General features: G+C 36.7%; 1 protein-coding gene across 5 annotated transcripts in view; it reads left to right on the top strand.

The window, feature by feature from the left end:
* Positions 1-23,577, top strand: part of LOC139938483 (mRNA export factor GLE1-like) — a 117,485-nt gene that overhangs the window by 51,513 nt on the left and 42,395 nt on the right. For all 5 annotated transcript variants that reach the window (XM_071934041.1, XM_071934039.1, XM_071934042.1 and 2 more), the window contains 5 exons: positions 3,198-3,407; positions 6,177-6,250; positions 9,559-9,728; positions 14,735-14,848; positions 19,501-19,650. In XM_071934041.1, the coding sequence (XP_071790142.1) occupies positions 3,198-3,407; positions 6,177-6,250; positions 9,559-9,728; positions 14,735-14,848; positions 19,501-19,650 (718 nt within the window). The remainder of the gene's footprint in view (positions 1-3,197; positions 3,408-6,176; positions 6,251-9,558; positions 9,729-14,734; positions 14,849-19,500; positions 19,651-23,577) is intronic.

Here is a 23,577-nt window from a genome sequence, read left to right as displayed (position 1 = left end):
GGCCATTTATGGGAGTCAAATTTTTGACCCCCATAAATGGCCGACCATGTTTGTCGACGAGGTAAAACGAAAACCACGCAATTTCGAGGCATATTTGTGTAGATCATTGTATTCTACTTTTACACCATCTTTCTAACCATACCGATTTTATAACAAACGGTTCATAGCGCTTTTCAAAGACCAACTCGACCGATCCAAGGCAACGTGTTCCTTTAAGGCATGATCAGTCACAACAGGATACAATAAACACAGTGTTTCTACCCAGAAGACATGAAAACACCAATAACAACCGAAAGGGAACACTTTCAAAAAAAGAGGCGCTATTCACAAAACATTGTTTTATGCAATGTCAAGAAATATGATTGGGGCTGGGCCGGGCAAATTCTAAAATTAAGGTAATTAACAGTTCCTGATCAATGTTTGGTAATCCACTAGTGCTTAGGAAAAGCTGCAAGATTGATAGAATTATTACTTTTTAATGTTAGAAATTCAATAAGAAGAAAAAACAATTCAAAATGCATTTTTCTGTTTGGGGAAAAAAGTCTATTTTTGAGACAGTACTGTTAACATCAGGATACACTTGCCCAAGTTTTTCTTACCAGAAATAAAAAGACAAATTTTGGCCCTGATCAAAACCAAAAGGAAAATATTCTGAGACCCCTGAAAAAATGAAATTTTGAGGGCAAAAAATATGGTAAAAATGTTGATTTTGCAAGTTCTAAAAACATACACTAATGCACGTTCTAAAAATAGCACAAGGGTGAAATTTATAGCAATATTTTTTGTCTCAAGTAAAGCCAAGGATGATACTTTGTAGTGATGTAAAAGGTTTTATGAAAGATTTTTGTTTTTTGGTGGGGTGGAGTTGTAAATATTAACTTAAAAAACAGTTTTTCAGACCCCAAAATCGGCCTAAAGTGGCCTAAACACAAATGAACTGTTACCATGGCAACGTGTTATATTATGATTTGAAATGTAAATGTTGTTTATTTGGACCCCAAGTCCCTTCCATCCACAAAGTATAAGAAAAATATTCCTTTTTTGTTTTACCGTGGACACGTATGTCGATATTATGTGAAAAGACCCTTAAAAAGGCAATTTTTTCACGGTTTTGGGAACAAAAGTCTAGTTTTGAGGCAGTACTGTCACAACAGGATACAATTGCCTAAGTTTTTGACACCAGATATGAAAAGACAAATGTTGGCCCTAATCACAGCCGAAAGGAAAATTTTCTGAGACCCCTGGCAAGTTGACATTTTGGGGTCCAAAAATAGGGTAAAAATGTTGATTTTGCAAGTTCTAAAAACATACTGTAATGCATGATGCAAAAATAGCACAAGGGTGATATTTAAAGCAATAATTTTTTTTCTCAAGGAAGGCCAAGGATGATACTTTGTAGTGATATAAAAGGTTTTTTGAAATAATTTTGCATTTTGGTGGGGTGGAGTTGTAAATATGAGCTAAAAACCAGTTTTTCAAACCCCAAAATCGGCCTAAAATGGCCAAAAAACAAAATGAGCCGTAACCATGGCAACGGGCTATATATAGAATTGAAAATGCAATTTTGTTTACTTGCACACCAAGGCCCTTCCACCAACAAAGTATAAAAAAAATTCATTTTTTGACCAAGAGCAACTATGTCAATTATTTACCTGAACTGACTCTTAACCATAATAATTAATTGTTTGTTTGTTTGTTTGTTTGTTTGTTTGTTTGTTTGTTTGATTTAAACTGACGAGTAATAATGGTAATTGACTGTCACATACCCAGGACTCCACTTAAATATAGACCTTCAGTATAACACCCGCCCCCTCGACACACAAACACAAGAAAACTATGGTGACGCTTCTCATTTATATTTACAGCTTTATTTACATTTTACTTTGATCAATATTTACAAGCTCTCTCGTTAATTTTGCTGCCTGCCTCCGACTTGGTAGGGGGGGATGTTCCATCCTTCTCGTCTAATGGTCACATGCGTTCACTCGCGGTGAGGTCCCAGTCCACCTTCAAATTTTCAAGTACTACCACTGTGCGGGGCTTCTCCCAAGGCACAAGCCCTGTACATAAATACATAATGAACACCATTCTAACTACTCGGTAAACATGTATTTACAACAAGTCATCTCATAATATCACAAAAACCTTTGTTCCACTCGGGCCCATTAATTAAATACCGCAAGAATAGAGAAACACAATTTTAAATTCGGTTGGCTAATCTTGGATATTAAATCACATAATATACATGTATACTCGTTGCATTTTTTAAGATTGGACAACTTTCTTCCTGTGGCAATAAATAAAATCAATTCTCTTAAACTGTACAATAAATGGAAGGTTCCACTTGATAAAGTTTAACTTACAGGAATACTTGCAAATCCTGGCTTTCTCAAAGTTCTGCTCACCATTGCCACATATAAAATATTTACTCGCAAGCGACTCTCCGCTCAAATTTTTTTTGGTTGAACTCTCACTAGTTCTCACTGCCAAAGGCTGGCTATGCCCTTTCTCCTAAGGTTCGCAATTTAAATCTTTGAGGCTGGATTCACACCCTCTCCTCAAAAAGCTCTGATGTTGAATGCCACAAATTATATTCTACTTCCATGGGGCCTACACACCCTCCCAATCAGAAAAGAAACTTAGGAATTTTATTTGTATTCCCCCTTAACTTTTTATCCCTGCTCGCTCAAGCCTGCTCATGAAATTCATTGTTCAAAATATTCTTTAATTACCATTCCGTAACTTAACCATGTTAAAATCACTTACTCCTTTGCGTAAAATAAGATGGCTCTCCAAGTTTAAGGAATTTTGAGGCGCGGTGTGGCCACTAAAAATAAAACTTGTTAGCTTACAAGAACAAAGTTAAAGTACTACCGGTATACATGCACTCTGGCCATACACAAATTATATTATGTTACTCTATTACCACAAGATCTGGAGTAATTTCGCTACTTTTATTTCACTATGTGACATTGACCTTTTTCTTAGTATTTGAATTGTATGTTTGCATAACATTTTTATTATAAGTTAATTTTTAAGTAAACAGACTGATTTGCAAAAATTTGATTATGAGTAAGAAGAACTTGGAAAAAAAGTCTAAATACATTGAAACAAATTACTAGTAGAACAGTTGGTGAGCAGTTTTAACACTTACTTTTGAAATGTAGTTTGATAAATTGGGGTTATTTTTTCTGAAGAAAGGAGTTGCAAAACGACAGAATGAGGTGGAAGAGTATTCTAGTCAACTTCTTGAACAGGCGGAGAACAGTTGCATAATGTTTGCTGAACAGCAAAATGAGAAAGTTCGAATGTTGATTCAACAAATGCAGAATGTGCAACTAGAAAGTGAAGAGATGCGTCAACAGCGAATCAGACACCATCAAGATCGCAACAAATTGCATGACAAGGTATGACTAACACATTAATGATTTGGTCTGTGCTGGTAATCACACTATCAAAATTAAACAGGTACTTGAGCGAATTTGTTTATGACGGGAATGCTATTTAATCTTGTTTATATGTGTTTGCTTACCATTTAAATGTAATTTTGATGTACACTTTTGAATTTTTCGGAATTATCTATTAAAAAATCAGGCCCCAACCTCAAGGTTTAAAAAAACTAAAAACACTTTTGCCATTGAGGGTGCGTGTAAAAATGACAATGCTTTGACGTCATGCTTGGGAGTTTGCTTTGTTATACTTCCATGCTGCAACAAAGCGGCGATACAAATTGGAGCTCCCTTCTATGACATAACATGAGTGATGACGTAACAGAGGTTTTCGTGAGTCTTTCTGAAAAGCACTGGATAAGGGTACATGTATTTGAAAGGATACATTTTTTACACCATTAATTGATTGAAAACATTTCAAATGAAATTCAGCAAAGATCACAACTTGCTTTGTACTGCTCAAGTAACTGTTTAACAGGTTAAAAATTAAGAAAGGTTACAGTATTATTTTGAACAAAAATTATGGGGAAAAAATTGGTTGGTTAGTACAGGTGTGCAAAATCTCCTCACAATTTTGACTGGAAATGTGTCTGGCAGGTTAAGATACAGTGCTAATACACATTGGTGTATGGTTAAAAAAAATCGTTTTTATTCTTTATCCCTGATGCAAATTTAGGGTATCTTAATTTTAAGATGACAAAACCTATCACTAATAATTAATTGTGTTTTTAAGGTAATGTTTATTGTACTTATTTTTAACAACTATAATAAGGCCAAATAAAAAAAAAATCATCCTTTTTTGAGGCCGCATCCTTTTTTAATTTCATTTATAATTTTATATTTTTTTTGTGTTAAAAAGACACAATTTTCTGTGTAGTTCTCATTAAAGACAGTGGACACCATTGGTAATTGCCAAAGACTAGTCTTCACACTTGGTGTATCTCAACATATGCATAAAATAACAAACCTGTGAAAATTTGAGCTCAATCGGTCGTCGAAGTTGCGAGATAATAATGAAACAAAAAAAACCCTTGTCACACGAAGTCGTGTGCATTCAGATGCTTGATTTCGAGACCTCAAGTTCGGTCTTGAAATCAAATTTGTGGAAAATTACTTCTTTCTCAAAAACTTTGTCACTTCAGAGGGAGCCATTTCTCACAATGTTTTATACTACCAACCTCTCCCCATTACTCGTCACCAATTAAGGTTTTATGCTAATCATTATTTCGAGTAATTACCAATAGTGTCCACTGCCTTTAAAGTAACTAGTCTTTAAGAACTTTAACTACATAAGCGGTGACTTTAAACTGAAGAGTTGGTGGCCAGTAATATTTGAAGCATTGCATGGTGTGGAGAATTAAGAAGAAACTATTAATACAGGGTACAACTCGCCCTAAGAGATTTACTCATGGTTGTTCCCGCAAGTGTTCTATTTATTTATAGTTTCTTCTTAGTTAGTGGCCAGTTTGAATTAAAATACTTGGCATCGACCTTTGAAATAAATAAAAAATATAAACTAAAGGCCCTCATCCTCCTCTTTTGGGAAAAAACCTGGATGATCAACTGGCATGGTGTTTAAGCTCCTTGACTGTAATCATTGATCATTGTTATCACTGATTATTGTATCACAGCCTGATAGATAGGGCCACTGATTTTCCGTTTCAGAAAAGTGCAAATTCCATTTGACCAAAACATGAATTCCGTTTCAGGCACAAACAATTCCGTTTCATGTTTTTTAATTAGATAAAAGGTCTGTAATACCCAGGGAGACACTTATAAACATAAATTTTTGATAAGTTGCACTGCTGACTTCCTAAATGTTAATTTGAACTGACTTTTTTTTTTTTTTTTTTTTTTTTTTTTTTAAATTGTGTCTGTTGATCGATGCAACAGAAACATGTAAACAGCCGTTGCACTGTGGCTGCAGTATCAATGCACATGACGTGATAGACTTGATCCCAAGTCTAAAAACTGCAGTTGTTTCTCTGCATCAGCCACATTGCATGCATTGTAGGCTAATGACGGAAGTGTATCCACAAGAGGGCGCTGTTTTAGCATGATCACAGACTAGGGACCATGTCTATGGACGTTTTTGCTTTGGCGACAGAATGTTGACAGTTTACGGTTTTATTTTAGACCTTTCCGAGATGAAAAAACATTGTATGTGTTCTTATGGATCATAGGTAAGCTAGTTTGTGTATTATTGTTGGTAAAAGGGAGGGAGAAAATGCAATTTTGGTGAAACAAAAATGTAAAAAACGTGCCGTGAATAATGCCCTCCGCATTGGAAATTGGAATAGAATGACGCACGATTACGATCTCGTACTTTTTAATGGTCTGATTTCTGATGCTTTTTTAGTTTGACAAAGAAATCCTTAACAGAGAATGCAATTGCAATAGTTTTGGCCTGAAGAACATGAAAAAAAAATGAAAAAAAATCTTCTTTTTTTCCTTTTTTTCCTAAAACTGAAATACCGTTTTCCGTTTCAAAGGGCGAATTCCGTCCGTTTTCCGAGATCGCGGAAAATCAGTGGCCCTAGATAGACTTACAAGAAATTGAAAGAAGAACAGGCAGACCAAGAGTTAATTTTGTAACTCTAAGTGATCTGGTAGAACAGATAAGGTGTTACATTGTTAAGTTCAGCGTTGATCTGCTCTTGACCTTGCTTCGTTCACCAACTGACGACAAACTTGTATTACAATAATGATACACTTTTCACATTGCAGAGAATGGAATCAAAGTTAAAGACTGCACGACAGAAAAAAGCTGAAGCTGAGGTTGAAGCTGAGAACATTAGAAGGTTGGTATTTAGCAGTCTGTGTGTTTGTAACCAAAAATGTTACTGTACACGTAAATTTTTAAAGTAAATTTAACAAGTGGAACATGGGAGCCAGACCCTGGGTTGTGCTTGTAATGGATTTGGGGCAGAGTGAACTTGATTTGCTATGCTAGGGTTTGTATATCGATGGAGAATGCAATATCATCTGTCTTTATCAACTATATATGAATCTTAGAGATGTTAAATTTGCATCGGGGATAAAGAAGATTAATTTTTTGTTTTTACCTATACACCGATGTGTGTTAGCACTGTATACTTAGTAACATGCCTGTGATATTTTTTCACAGGACTCGGGAAAGTACTGAGTATACAGTGCTAACACACATCGGTGTATAGGTAAAAACCAAAAATTAATATATATGAATCTTGTTCAAAATTAACATCTCGCTAAAGATTTAGGCAGATCAAATAGCAGCTATATTTTTATATGAGGCATTCGGCAACATTTACATGTATGGTACAAAGGTGTACATGTCTATTAATTTTTATTTTAAACCTCGCGGCATCTACACCTCTTTTGTTACCCCCCCCCCCCTGCCCCCAACACACAACTTTATTTTTGTAGTTCGGACATGCCAGGGAGCAAATAACAACAAATTGAATAAAATATGCCTTAGAAATGCCAGGAAGCAAATATGACATATTTAACAAAACATATCTTAACAAATTATGCTAACACGTATGAGATAAAACACAAGCACAATATTTCTATTTAAAGCTGTTTTTTGGCAAGCTGCGGAGCAGTTTGAGCCTATGTTATACCAATAACTCCTTATTGCAATGATGTACTTACTTGAAACTTAAATGCAACTTTGCTTCTTACATGTTGATTCATAGGAAAAGAGATAACCCAAAGAATTAATCACAGGTTTCAGTTGAATGAGCTAAAACAATGAACTTTTTTTAATGGTCATAACTCCTTATTGCAACGATGTACTGAATTGAAACTTAAGTACAACATTGCTTCTTACATTTAGATTCATATGAAAAGAGATAACCCAAAGAATTAATCACTGGTTTCAGTTGAATGAGCTGAAACAATGAAAAACATTAAATGGTCATTACCCCCTTATTGCAATGATGTACTGCCTTGAAACTTAAATCAAATATTGGTTTTTACATGTAGATTCATACATATAAAAAGATAGCTCAAAGACTTGAACGAGCTAAAACAATGAAACACTTTCATACACATAACTCCTTATTAAAATGATGAACTGACTTCAAACTATTGCTTTTTACATATAGATTGATAAGAAAAGATAAACCTCGTTTTGTGCATCACTGGTTCCAGTTGAATGATCTGAAACAATTAAAACCTTTAATGGTCATAACTCCTTATTGCAATGATGTTCTGACTTAAACTTAAGTTAAATATTGCTTTCTACATGTAGATTTATATGAAGAGATAAACTTAAAGAATTATTCACTGGTTTTAGTTGAATGAGCTGATACAATGAACAACTTGAATAGGCATAACTTCTTATTTCCTGACTTGGAACCTAAATCAAATAATACTTTTTCATAAAGATGCATATGAAACGATAAAACTCAAAGAGTGCATCACTAAAGAGTGCAAAACATTAATTAGATGTTGTTACTTACATGTATATAATATGAAAAGATAAAACTCAATGAGCACCGGTTCCAGGTGAATGAGCTAAGCTAAAGCAATGAAAATCTTAAATGACATAACTTCATACTTCCCCACCCCTTTGACCATGGTTTTTCTGTCAGTCATTAGCTCTATCTGGTGATCGGTAGCTCGCCATGGCAGCTTCGCTGTTCTAGTTTTATTATTATGCTAGCAGAATTAACCAGATGGGTTTTTAAATTTCTTAAAGTCTTTGGCTTAACAAAGATTAATTTGTAATTTTTAAGATTAACTTTTGAACTTAATTTTAAAGCTTAATTTTTAAGCTTTGGTTACCATTACTTTAACAACCAGCCGAAGTTTATACACTTAATTATCAGTTATTAATTTAACTATGAAGTTATTGGATTGGTTTGGTGTAATAAATGGCAGCTTGCATACATGTGTCACACATGTGCTCCACAATATCTTTAAAACGCAATTTGATGGTTTCCTGAATATTTATTTTTTTTTTTTAAAGTGACAGCTGACAGTTAAACTAACACTAACACAGATTTCTTGATGTCATCTGATGATGTCATCGCAACTTTACTGTCGTCACGTGGTCATTGTGAGGTCCGGGTAACATGACGAACCGACAAGATCTCCAATTTCTTTTTATACTTTTGTTATTAGCCCAACTAGAGGTTTTGAAGAATGTTTTACTTTTGTTGGGACAAGCTTGTTGCGATATTCGATTATATCGAGATATCGCCCAAGCTTACTTGGTACATTCTTACAGGCAGAAACTCTTAACAGGGTGCTTCCTTAACTGAACATGGGATCCCTTGTCTCGAGGGGTGCCTTCGTTTGTTTTACTAACATGCGAGCGCTCCTGGTGAGTTGCGAGTACCTGTTACCCGTAACTTGAGGGCTGTAATGTATAAATCTTGACCCCAGCATGTTGACCTTTATTTCTGCTTCAAACATCGAGCTTTAAACCTAAAGAAATATTATCTCATGAACCACATGTCGTAAACAGTCATATTCTTTACTCCAATTCTGGAATGTTTTCATGTTCACCCCTGGGATTAATTTAGAACTTCTGGAGTTGGTTTTTAAACAGTATTGATGTCACAATAAAGTCATGATTTAACAAAGTACAGAAAACAAGTATTCTCATAAAATGCACCAGGATTTCTTTTTCTAGTTCGATATTCAGTGGCTTTTGTTAATTGTGGACGTGAATTGCCAAACCTTGACCCTAACTGTAAGCCCTGGCTGATAATTGGCCATGGTATGCTGCTGTATAATCAGACTTCACTTCCATGCCAGATGTTGTGGTGGCAGCCCACACTCTCTCGATAACAAAAGGCCAATCTTGTGGGATTGGCCGAAAAAAGGAGATTTCAAGAATGAATTCCAGACCATTTGTCCCAAATTGCAATTTTTGTTTGACGACCCCACATGCACAATATTTCTTGGCAATAATGTTTTAATTTAAACATGTATAAACACACAATGCTTAAGTGTGGCACGTGGATTGTGCTGGCCAGAACCAGTCTTGCCTTTTCTTTATTGGATAAGTATGTTCATGTCACCATGAACTAGCTGGTATATATTATAAGGATACTCAATTGAACAATGTTTTGAATGTTACTGCTTTTTAATTTGTCAATAATTTGTTATTTTGTAGGGTTACCGAGAAGCAGGCATATCTTGACAGCATGATGAATGTCTACAAACAAGTCACGGAGTCATCTAAAAAAGTGTGTTTACAGCTTGAAAGTTATAAACACAGAGAGTTCCTTCCATCTGCTGCAACCAAAATTATGTGGAAAGTTCAGCATTTTGTTGAGCAGGCTGGTAAGGAAAAATTCAGAGTTAAACGACTAATCCAAGTTATTCCTCAAACTTCAGTGGACATATCTTGTGCTAAAGTAACAATGCTGAAGTAGGTTGTCTTTATCCATCTTCATGGTCATGGTAGCCCCTCCGGTTTTTGCCTACCCAGTTGCTGGTATTGTAAATCCTTCAAATATCCCACTTACCTTGCTTACCTCAGCCGTGCATGTACTGTAATCATCATGGGAAAACAAATTCATTCTGATGATCTTGGTTTTCTCTAATTTTAAGCTTGGACAGAATGTGTTCAGATAAATGTTTTTTCATAAAGTTGTGTTGAGTTCTCAACAAATACATGCTGAGGTTGACCGCGTCTTCTCAGAAACCTAAGACAGAAGGTCACACCAAGAAATACTAAACATCCCTTCAAATATACCTTGTGACCAAGCCCAAGTTCCAATGTTGATTACCAAAGATTCAAAATTAGTCAACCAGAGCCTATAAATAGCTTTAAAGCTTCAGAGTGCTTCAAGGATTTGGGTACTTTTTCAAAATGTCCACAGATTTACATTAAACTTACATGGTTTGAAGATAATGATAGTGGAAAACTTCCCTTCAAATATTAAAATTCACACACAAAAAATCATCTTAGTGAGACGAAAATTATTTTAGCATGTAAAAACCCATTAACCAGTTATGATACTATATTATAACATATCATAACTGATAACATTTTTTTTTTTTTCCATGCTTAAACTGAGATGAAAATTATATTTGTGACACTGTTTTACTCATTTACAAAAACTATAGTACCTTAGTAAGTAATAATTTAAGGTACGCTTTCTACTATCAAATCTGTGGACATAGACCCTTTAATCATATTAGTTCTACGCTCAAAAAGAAGGGAAAAAAGAAAATTTGCAACCCCCTTGCTCATAAATAAGCTTACTGTTGCATTCCCTATGGCATTTGATCCATTACTATGTAATGTACAAGTATCTAGATGATTGGCTTGTCATGTGTCACTCACTCACTCACTAACTCAATCAGTCGACAAAAGTTGTTGCGTTGCCGCATGTTTGAGTCGGGCTCTATAATGTCTGACACGCCACTGCCACTCAACTCTATCCTTCCCCACTCATCTTTCCCAGCCTTCTACCCAACCCACTTCGACAATGACTAAATCTCCTTTAAAAAAAAATGTAATGCAGAAAGAGTAGGGTTTTTTTTTTTTGGGGGGGGGGGGGGTAGTTGTGGTGCGTATGAGTGTTTTAACCCATTTGTCTTTCCCACCTACATGGCAGAGTATCCGTAGCACAAAGAAAGGGAAAAAACACTGTTCTACATGTGTCAAATGTCTAGACATGGACTGGCTTGCAGGGCATTTGCGTTTTAAAACACTACTTTTCTTGTTTACCATATACACCATCTTCTTGGCATTGAGATGGAGACCAACCTTCTCACACTCCGACTCAACTCTGCTGAGTAGCTCTTGTGCCTCTATGATGTTTTCAGACAGTAGGGCTATAGCATCTGCGAAGTCTAGGTCAGAGAGGGTCACTGGGGCGATTCTCCTAGACTTTCTTGGGGTGATGGTGAACCCTAGATCCTCGTGTTCCTTGAGGGCTTGTCTCAGGGCGTAGTCAAGTACAATGATGAATAAAAACAGAGCTAGCATGTCGCTTTGCAGAACTCCTGCAAATATTTCGAACACGTCGCTTTCTCCGTCTGGGGTGATGATTTTGGCAGTGGTATTGGTGTACATGGCTTCGATGGTTCGAAGAAGCCTGGGTGGGATTCCAAACGCCTTCAAGATTTTGATCATTTTGCCTCTGTGGATGGAGTCAAAGGCCTTTTTGAAATCTTTGATGGTCAATACAGCTGGCAGTTTGTTGTCCTTACTTCCTCGATAATAATAATCATCATAATAATAATAATAATAATAATAATAATAAGACTTTTAATGCGCACGTACATGTATACACCCAGCTGCTGGGTGTTCAAGGCGCAGTAAAAAACCAACAACAAACAAAACAAAAACAGACACAACAAAATTAGTCTTTGAAAACCTGTGACATAAGATAAGTTTTGAGAAGAGATTTGAATTTTGTGGTACAAAGACAAGATCAAAGATTAATTGGTAGAGAGTTCCAGATGCATGGCGCAGCTGAAGACAAAGACCTGTCTCCCCATGAGTGTCGAGACTTGGTTTCAATGAGAAGAAGCATGGAACTTGATCGAAGATTTCTTGATGGAGTGTAAACTTGAAGAAGTTCAGAAATATAGTGGGGAGCCTTGCCGTTAAGTGCTTTGTGGACAATGAGCATCAGCTTGAAGATGGTTCATTGAGAGATAGGGAGCCAGTGTAGTTGTTTCAGAATGGGGTGATGGAACAGGATTTCTTAGACATTGTCACAATGCGGGCAGCAGTATTTTGGAGGCGTTGAAGACGGGAAATCTGGTTGTTAGGAAGACTGTAGAGAAAAGCATTGTCAAGGCGAGAAGTAACAAATGCATGAATGACCTTTTCAGTGGCACTTTTGTCCAAGTACTTACGAATCTTACCAATATTCCCGATGTGGTATGATGACAGACGAACGATGTTGTTGATGTGTGGTTGAAGTGTCATCGATGAATCAAAATTAACCCCTTGATTCCGAGCTTGCAGCGAGGGAGCTATCCGAGCATCACCGATGGAAATGTATGGCACTGAAACTTTTGTTAACTGTTAACTGTTGACGTGACCCAAATAGAAGGAACTCTGTCTTATCATCATTCAACTTTAGGAAGTTTTGTTAATAATAATAATAATAATAATAATAATAATAATAATAATAATAATAATAATAATAACAATAACAATAACAATAACAATAACAATAACAATAACAATAACAATAACAATAACAATAAAAATAACAATAACAATAACAATAACAATAACAATAACAATAACAATAACAATAACAATAACAATAATAATAATAATAATAATAATAATAATAATAATATTAACAACAGCAGCAGCAGCAGCAGCAGCAGCAGCAGCAGCAGCAGCAGCAGCAGCAGCAGCAGCAGCAGCAGCAGCAGCAGCAGCAGCAGCAGCAGCAGCAGCAGCAGCAGCAGCAGCAGTAGCAGCAGCAGTAGTAGTAGTCCCAGCTCGATCACCGGCCTTCCTTCCTAGGAGCATTTGAAGAAAATCAGGTTATTTAATTTAGTGGATGAAGACTATATTTATGAAATAGATATAAGTTCTAAATCTTCAATAAATCTGATAAGTTCAGCCGCATGGGCAAAATTACCTGTTAAATAATGCAATAAACCTGTATGATGAAAGAACAAAGCTTGTAACCTAAGACTCACTATCGCTTTGTTGCCTCGCTCTTGCTGCTGTATAAATCTTAATGGTTTGTATTGCACTGGTGACGCAGAGTGGACTCTTATCCACTCCACTCAGACCATTACCAATTATACTTGTAGATCCTCCTGCTACCCTGCAATCCATCCAGTGTAAGAGCAATACGCTAACATTAGTCTGTGGCTAGAAGGCAATAAATTGATTCCTGGACAAGCTCCTAATGTCGCAGAGCAGACCCTTGCGCCACCCCACTCAGACCAATACCAGCGTAATACCAAGACACAAGAATAGAACACAGTGACAATGTGACAATTGAAGTGTCCAATCATTTTGCTTTAACAATCTTACAGTTTTGCACCTCCAATACCATTTCCACAAGCTTATAGCGACACATACAATATTGGTTTTTAAATACAAGCAAGTTTACATCAAGACTTTAAATACAATGAAATTCAAGTTTACATCAAGACTTTAAATACAATGAAATTCAAGTTTACATCAAGACTTTAAATACAATGAAATTCAAGTTTACATCAAGACTTTAAATACAATGAAATTCAAGTTTACATCAAGACTTTAAATACAATGAAATTCCCATTAAGTAATTAAATACAGAGAGGCAACATCAATAGATTTGTGGATAGCAGCTTCTTGTTGTTGACCGCAAGAGTCCACCTGCGTCCCACTGTGACCATCAGTAGCCCCTAAGTGAGTTGCCCCGCTGAACGTTCACCACGCCCCAGGAGTGTTTTGACCAAGTTAAGGTTAGCGTCACAGGAACTCCTGCAATTGTTACAAAGCCCTTTACCAGACACAGTCCTGTTTAAACACAACAAAGCTACGCCTTCACAAATTTCACGATGACCAAAAACAACACTAATATGCTTTTACAATGAAAGTTTTGATAAACTTTTTGCAAACATTAATCAATGGCTGCATGCATTTTTTTAAAAGGGGGCATTTAGTGAATAACCCGCTGCTTGATTAAATCCCAATAAAGTTACTCACAATGCGTTTTGCTTTGACACTGCTTATCTTCGGGTCGGAGATTCCTTGCTGTACCTGTGCTGGCACGTAGACACTACACAGCCTCAACGCTGGCCTAGCTGTCCTCTAGTTCACACCTCAGCACTTTGCAACGTAAATTTCAACCACATAACCAAATTCCTTTGGTTTTATACGGCTTGCTACATAACCCATTACAATAGCAAATAGCCAAATTGCCTGATGGGACATACCAACTATAGGGGTTCAAACAATGGCCCCTCGCATGTGTTATCTATAACAATGCACATTAAATACATGTATAACCCATGTGAAGGAGTTATTTTCCCACATATTGTTACAGCCGGAAGGCGGCAAAGGTAGGGGCAGGTCCCATTTTGCTGAGCAAGTGTTTTGTTTATTAATTTATTTTATTTTTAATTTTTTTTTACCTTACCCATACACCGATGTGTGTTAGCACTGTATTCTCAGTACTTTCCCGAGTCCTGTGAAAAAATATCACAGGCATGTTACTCGAGTGTTGTGTTATAAATGTGTTAGAAAATATAGCAAATTTCATTATTTGCTATGACATATTGTTGCATCAAAAGAGTTTCTTACTGCAATGGCAACCATTTCATACTTAATATTATTTTGAGCATGAGTTTGATTTTTTTGTTTGCAGAACACCTTGTGAATGATGCAAAGGTTAAGGGGGCATCAATGGATCAAGTGGAAAACATGCATAAGATTGTAGAATCAGTGATGTTTTGTCAGGAATCAACTTCCAAAGTCATTGGTAAGTGTTTATGTCTATAGAGCAGCACCACTTTCATTCTAGTTGGTTATAGGGGAAATAAAATGCATTGTGGGTATCTGGTTTTTACTTTGGTACTATACTGGTTCATTATGACATACTTTACTTTAATACTGAATGGTCTTTCGGTTCACTCATAAAAGCGATTTTACTGCGCCATGTTCATCAAGGGGGTCTACAAGGTGAATTCGGAAAAGTGTCTTTAGTGAGTGAAGCCGTCCAATCGCGTGACATCACACCATGCATACAAGACGTCGCGACGTGACCGTTGACCTGTGTGTTGTACATGCAATTTGCAAGACTTTGTTTATGTAGTATCGTCGTTTACTATTGCAAGTTACTCCCAAACCATACAAAAATGGATTATGACAGCTCTTGGGAAGCACACAGTATAACTGAGGAGGTACTGACTCCATCCAGTGACATTGAGCTAAATTGGACAGCTATCAGAGTGAGGTCAGCGCTACTGAAGATGATGACAAGCATCAGAATCAACCAGCCGAGGGAGTGCATGGGGCTATACCATGTCGATGAGCCAGTCGCCCAGGTCATGCCTGCAGACCATCGCGGCCAAGATGAAGATGTGAGAGACAGCGAAAAGCAGAACAGACTTTACAATACATTGGTAAGTTTTAGAACTATCTAAGTTGCGGCTGTAATACACATTTAAAACAAATCTTTGCGATCTCAATTCAAGTGTGTGTGATTGAATGCTTATTTTGTGTCTTGCTCCGTGAATTGGATATCTAAACCCCTGCTAGCCAGTGATCGATTTTTCTGATTTTCCCGTGCAGTATACTTTTTATAGTTCAATGTGAGTTGATTAGATCAAAGTAAAGTTGTCAACGTTGAAAAGGTGGCTTGTATTTATTATGCAAACAATCTACTGCAGAGAAATAACTATTTAGTTTTGTCCAGAAAATGGGCAGGAGTGTGCATTGATTGGATGACCCCTCAGTAAGTTCATGCTGTAAATGTGTGTACAAAATCAATCACTGGCAACCTTTTATGTTAAAAAATGTTTTTTTTACAGGTGCACCTGTGAGGAGTGTGCTGTTCAGACCAATCTAGAGAACTGTTAGTGATGCAAGGTGGTCGACCCTATTTCTAGCAAATCTTTGAGCTGCAAATGAATATTGATGATCCTTGTGCAATGTCTAACCAGGCACAGTTGGTTTGAGGCATGCTGCTCTTGCTCCAGCAGTACTTCAAATTGTACACTTGCTGGGGACAATTGACCAGAAAGTTGGTAATTAATACTAAAAGATGCAAAGGTCATAGGTGTGAGTCTAACCCGAATGATTTGCCTGTGGATTTCTTCACAGAACTTAGGATGCACATAAGGAAAAATGTTTGTTTAACTGTACATAGAGATACTTAATCTTGAACCCATCAAGTACACAGGGTTCTTCGTTTCTAGCCAAATTTCAGTTAAAACACCAGTCAAAATTCACTGCAAGTGGTTCAGCTGACTACTTCAGTGTTGAAAACCACTCTTTGATATGAAATGTGAACCAGTGCAAAACAAACACCCTTATTGCGTAGAATGTTTTGCTGTCATACATGTATGCCTGAATCTTACATGTATCTCATTTTTGGCGAGCTGCTTTAGCAGAATGCGAGACTATGTAATTTGTCCGTTCGTCCGGCCGGCCGTGCTCAGTGGAAATGTTCAAGTTTTTGGTTTAAAGGAACACGTTGCCTTGGATCGGAGGAGTTGGTCTAAAAAAAAAACGTTTGAAACCGTTTGTTATAAAATGCATATGGTTGGAAAGATGTTTTAAAAGTAGAATACAATAACCCACACAAAATTGCCTCGAAATTGCTCGGTTTTCCTTTTGCTTTGTGAACTAACACGGTCGGCCATTTATGTATGGGAGTCAAAAATTTGACTCCCATAAATGGTCTACAGTGTTAGTCGACGAGGTAAAAGGAAAACCACGGATTTTCAAGGCATATTTTTGTGGATCTCTGTATTCTAGTTTTTAGACATCTTTCCAACCATCATTTTACAACAAACAGTTACAAATGCTTTTCAAAGACCAACTCGACCGATCCAAGGCAACATGTTCTTTTAAGTTTCAGTCTTTGGGTTGAGTTTTTTTTTGGTATGTACAAGCCCAAGTGAGATTATTATATGTACTTGCCAGACATTTTTGTTAATTTTCAGCTATGTTTTTCATTAATGTGTTGGTATAAAAAAATGTTAAAGTTTTTTCGAATAAATTTTTTTTGGAACAAAAAAAATGTTAAGATGGGTTTTTTTCAGGCTCAAACATTGACATCTAGATTTTAAAGAACCAAACTCAAACTTAAATCGTAATGGTTTAAAATAATTTGTTTAAACATTATTTTCTCGCAACTTCGATGACCGATTGAGCTCAAGTTTTCACAGGTTTGTCATTTTATGCATATGTTGAGATACAACAACTGTGAAGGCTAGTCTTTGACAATTACCAATAGTTATCCACTGCCTTTAAAACAAAAAGGAAAGAGGAATAAATATATTAAAAAATGTATAAAACAAATCCTACTGATCCTACTGATTCTAAATAATGAACCTTGGACCCCGGTGCCTTCGAACAGCTTTCACGTCATTCCAGGGGCTCACCCGGGTCAGCCCCCAAGTGCCCTGCTTGTGGAGTAGGTCACTTGGGGGCTACCCCCAGGTGTATGACGTCTCTGCGAGAGCGGTGAGTGGTCGTTTAGCTCTTGTCGGGGGCTCACCCGAGCGAGCACCGCGTCGTAGACCCAGGGAAGCTAAACTCACACACCCATAGACCCCTTTACAGATAGGCCGGAAGTGGTGATTATAATGCATGTTGGGCCAGTTTGCGAGTAAGCTATGCTCGTATGCTATGCGTGACCAACATCCCCGAACATCACATCCTATCCCAGAATGCATAGCTGTAAAGGGGTCTATGACGCGGAAGTAATCTGTACATACATGTACAATGCACTGTGTTCAGAGTTCACTCGACACACGCTGCAGTCATTTCATGCATTATTCCTTCTGCTTTCAATGCTCGATTTGAGATTTTATTGTACGATTTGGTGATCAAAATTAAGTGTGAAAGGTACAAAATGCCAGTGTGTCATTGTGGTCAGATGCTCTGCAGGCGAAAAACGCCACAGTATTTTATTGACTTTTTCCAAAGAACAGGGCACAGCGAGCATGGGTTCGATTCGTGAACAACACATGCTCTTCTGATTAACAATATCATCATAGGCCTATAAATTGCTCGGCAGACTTTTTTGACGATTTGCACCTTTAAGTCATAAATTGCTCTCTGAACATGTATAATCTAAATTAATTGTTTAAATAGGCTGGGTTGGTCATAACTGCTTGGAATAAAGAATGTCAAATTCAGTTGAATAATCTTAAAATGTTTTTAATGAAAGTACATGTACATCTGTTGAGCCTCATCATAGTAAATAATGAATGTTTCTTGTGATTTACTTTTTGCACCTTTTGAATTAAATATAAATAACCACAGGTTTCACTGCTGGAGACTCTACTTTTTTTAAATGACCACTGCAAGATAGAAATTAACTGAACTATCCTTAAACATTTTAATAAACCTAAATTATTTTAAATATCTGAAAAGGTCAAATATCTTCTTTTTTTTTTAAATGACATTTGAGGATGAAAATGGGTCATATTTCAAAGCAGATGCCTACTCTTTTACCATTATATCTGTAGTAATTTCTCTACTTTTATGTCACTCTGTGACATTCACATTGTCAAAAAATGTGTGAACCACAAATAATGGAAATACTCATTAAACAATAGGTTGCCAAAAGGAATTTCAGAGTATTTATTGACAGTTGAAATATCGGTTCATTTTTTATTAAAAGAGTCTGGGTACTTTTTGTAGGACAAAAAAAAACACAATGTCCACAGATTTACATTAAACTTACTCAGTTTGAAGAAAATGATGGTAGAAAGCTTTCTTGAAAATGTTACTTGTCTTTTGTGTTACAAAAAGAACCCAAATCCTTTAAAAGCCACTGGGATTAGGTAGTAATGGTGTGACTTTTTACTCTGTATAAACCTTGTGCACATGGTGTTCTCTGCAGTTTGTTGTTTAATTTATGTTTTGCCTTTACTTAAAGGGTGGCTGCAGTGTTTTTTTTTTATTCATTTAACCGATTAAACATGACTTTTTAAACCTGAAATATTTTTTCATTTTTTTATTAAATGCGCAAGTATTTTAAAAATGGTTTTCAAGAGAACCCGCCCCGCCCCTGAAAGGGAGCCTTCATTTGCATATAGAGGCGTGTGACCTGTGTGGCCTGGAACCTAGGCGCGTGTAGCTAGGGACCAGACTCTTTTTGCCGACGATATGTTTGAATTCCCGACGTGACGTTGATGGTAGGGGGGCGGTAACAATCCACAAAAGGGGGGGCATGACTTATTCGCTAATTACGAAAGTCAGATATGTCGGGAATAAACAAAACACATTTTCTTGATGTTCAATACATATATCAGAAATAAATGACAGCAAAATTAATTGTTTTATTTGAATTCACTGCAGCATCCCTTTAAAAACAATATGAACGAGTGACCAATTACCATTTTATATTTTAATAATACCAGGATGCTATTTGTTTTTTATGATAAATCAATTTAGCTGAGGCTGACAGACTAGCACAAGAGGATATATCAAGGAAAGCCCGTATAAAGGCATCTCTGGCTCAACAGCAAGCTGCAGTAGTTGCAACAACGAAAACTTCAGTTACATGTAGAGACAAACCATGTCAGAAAGATAATGAAAATACAGGTAATCAATTTAAAGTATTATTTTTTTAGTTGCCCATAGATTTCCCGCCTCCAAAATACTGCTGCCCGCATTGTGACACTGTCTAGAAAACCTGTTGTATCACTCCCATTCTGAAACAACTTCACTGGCTCCCGATTTCTCAACGAATCATCTTGAAAGCTCATTGTCCACAAAGCTCTTAATGGCAAGGCTCCCCACTATATATCTGAACTGCTTCAAGTTTACACTCCATCAAGGAATCTTCGATCAAGTTCCATGCTTCTCCTCATTGAACCCAAGTCTCGACACTCATTGGGTGACAGGTCTTTTTTTTCAGCTCCCCCACGCATCTGGAACTCTCTACCACTAAATCTTAGATCTCGTCTTTGTACCACAAAATTCAAATCTCTTCTCAAAACTTATCTTATGTCACAGGTTTTCAAGGATTAATTTTGTTGTGTCTGTTTTTTTCTTTGTTTTTGTTTTGTTTGTTGGTTTTACTGGGCCTTGAACACCCAGCAGGGTGGATACGTGTGCATTACAAGTCTTATTATTGTTATTATTACATTTTTGGACAAATGAAATTTTAAGCAACAGACTTAAATGTTTAAATTTCTTTCATTGCTTTTTAAAGAAAATGAACTAAGATTCAGGCTTTTACCAAAGTTTGGTGGCCTTCTTTCATTCCAATGTTGTCCTAAAACAATTATTGTGTATTACTTTTAGTATTTGCTATGGCTCTGCTTACAATAATTGTGGTTTTTGTTTGGATGTTTTGTTTATGTTCCGGTACGTGCTTATTCACCCATCAGATGCTGGAGCTGGAGGGTTGTATAATGTGAATTGCGAGTTTCAATGCGTCACGCTCCGCATACTGCTCGAGCTGGAGGGTTGTATAATGTGAATTGCGAGTGTCAATGCGTCACGCTCCGCATACTGCTCGAGCTGGAGGGTTGTATAATGTGAATTGCGAGTGTCAATGCGTCACGCTCCGCATACTGCTCGAGCTGGAGGGTTGTATAATGTGAATTGCGAGTGTCAATGCGTCACGCTCCGCATACTGCTCGAGCTGGAGGGTTGTATAATGTGAATTGCGAGTGTCAATGCGTCACGCTCCGCATACTGCTCGAGCTGGAGGGTTGTATAATGTGAATTGCGAGTGTCAATGCGTCACGCTCCGCATACTGCTCGAGCTGGAGGGTTGTATAATGTGAATTGCGAGTGTCAATGCGTCACGCTCCGCATACGGACAGTGCAAAAATTAAATTCTCAACCTTGTGTATGTGCATGCTGTAAGTCGTGAAATAACGTTCAGAAATTTTCAACTTTGCGCGATCAAGGTCTTTGATATATTTTGGAGCTGTTCTTTGTTATGCTTTGCGGGTCGGTTGGGTTGTGAATCGGATCGTATAACAAAAGCAATCAGTCAGAATTAATTTTAATTTAATTTGTTGTATTAACTATTCATCTTTCAAATATTTGGTTTGTAGTTCAGAATTTTAAAATATTATAAACACTAGTTCTACCTCCATGGTTTAAATTATCCACAAAAAGCTTGTACCAAGACGCTGGGAGAATGATTGACACACCAACAGAGATCCAACTACCTTTTCTTAATCCTCTGCAGTTTTTTATACATTTGTTTCTCTTATGCCTCACATCAGAAGACAAGCCGAGGTGTGCGGTGTCTTTTGTGGTTTGTGACTGAAACCTGGGAAAGATCCAGCCATTCCTAAGAGTTACAGACCTATATCACTTTTGAGTCACTTGAATAAGCTCTTTGAAATCCTCCAGGGATTAGATTCTTCTGCCGTTTGGCGGAATTCCGACGAAAAGGGATAAACTAAGGTTTTAATTAAGAAATAAAATCCTCCAAAAACGTAATTTTTTCGTTTTTTTAATTTTATTTTTTTAATACATGCTCGACTTCGTCTCTGTAAAATTTTCAAGAACCAGGTCTCGTTGGGATTAAACCACTAGTTGAAAACAAGTTATTCACGCATTGAATTGGGATGAGTTACATACCATCTGTACCGTATCAAGTTATTCACGCATTGGATTGGGATAAGTTACATACCATCGGTACCTTATCAAGTTATTCAGGCATTGAATTGGAATAAGTTACATACCATCTGTACCTTATCAAGTTATTCAGGCCTTGAATTGGGATGAGTTACATACCATCAGTACCTTATCAAGTTATTCAGGCATTGAATTGGGATAAGTTACATACCGTCAGTACCTTATCAAGTTATTCAGGCCTTGAATTGGGATAAGTTACATACCATCAGTACCTTATCAAGTTATTCAGGCATTGAATTGGCATAAGTTACATACCATCAGTACCTTACATGTATCAAGTTATTCACGCATTGGATTGGGATAAGTTACATACCATCAGTACCATATCAAGTTATTCAGGCATTGAATTGGGATAAGTTACATACCATCAGTACCTTATCAAGTTATTCACGCATTGAATTGGGATAAGTTACATACCATCAGTACCATATCAAGTTATTCAGGCATTGGATTGGGATAAGTTACATACCATCAGTACCATATCAAGTTATTCATGCATTGAATTGGGATAAGTTACATACCATCAGTACCATATCAAGTTATTCAGGCATTGAATTGGGATAAGTTACATACCATCAGTACCATATCAAGTTATTCAGGCATTGGATTGGGATAAGTTACATACCATCAGTACCATATCAAGTTATTCAGGCATTGAATTGGGATAAGTTACATACCATCAGTACCTTATCAAGTTATTCACGCATTGAATTGGGATAAGTTACATACCATCAGTACCTTATCAAGTTATTCACGCATTGAATTGGAATAAGTTACATACCATCAGTACCATATCAAGTTATTCACGCATTGAATTGGGATAAGTTACATACCATCAGTACCATATCAAGTTATTCACGCATTGAATTGGGATAAGTTACATACCATCAGTACCTTATCAAGTTATTTAGGCATTGAATTGGGATAAGTTACATACCATCAGTACCATATCAAGTTATTCAGGCATTGGATTGGAATGAGTTACATACCATCTGTACCATATCAAGTTATTCACGCATTGAATTGGGATAAGTTACATACCATCAGTACCATATCAAGTTATTCAGGCATTGGATTGGGATAAGTTACATACCATCAGTACCTTATCAAGTTATTCAGGCATTGAATTGGGATAAGTTACATACCATCTGTACCATATCAAGTTATTCAGGCATTGAATTGGAATGAGTTACATACCATCTGTACCATATCAAGTTATTCACGCATTGAATTGGGATAAGTTACATACCATCTGTACCATATCAAGTTATTCAGGCATTGAATTGGGATAAGTTACATACCATCAGTACCATATCAAGTTATTCACGCATTGAATTGGGATAAGTTACATACCATCTGTACCATATCAAGTTATTCAGGCATTGAATTGGGATAAGTTACATACCATCTGTACCATATCAAGTTATTCAGGCATTGAATTGGAATGAGTTACATACCATCTGTACCATATCAAGTTATTCACGCATTGAATTGGGATAAGTTACATACCATCAGTACCTTATCAAGTTATTCAGGCATTGAATTGGCATAAGTTACATACCATCAGTACCTTACATGTATCAAGTTATTCACGCATTGGATTGGGATAAGTTACATACCATCAGTACCATATCAAGTTATTCAGGCATTGAATTGGGATAAGTTACATACCATCAGTACCTTATCAAGTTATTCACGCATTGAATTGGGATAAGTTACATACCATCAGTACCATATCAAGTTATTCAGGCATTGGATTGGGATAAGTTACATACCATCAGTACCATATCAAGTTATTCACGCATTGAATTGGGATAAGTTACATACCATCAGTACCTTATCAAGTTATTCACGCATTGAATTGGA

The sequence above is a fragment of the Asterias amurensis genome, chromosome 6 (genome assembly GCF_032118995.1).
Source record: "Asterias amurensis chromosome 6, ASM3211899v1".
In the NCBI taxonomy this organism is placed as follows: Eukaryota; Metazoa; Echinodermata; class Asteroidea; order Forcipulatida; family Asteriidae; genus Asterias; species Asterias amurensis.
This window is presented reverse-complemented; position numbering and strand designations above follow the sequence as displayed.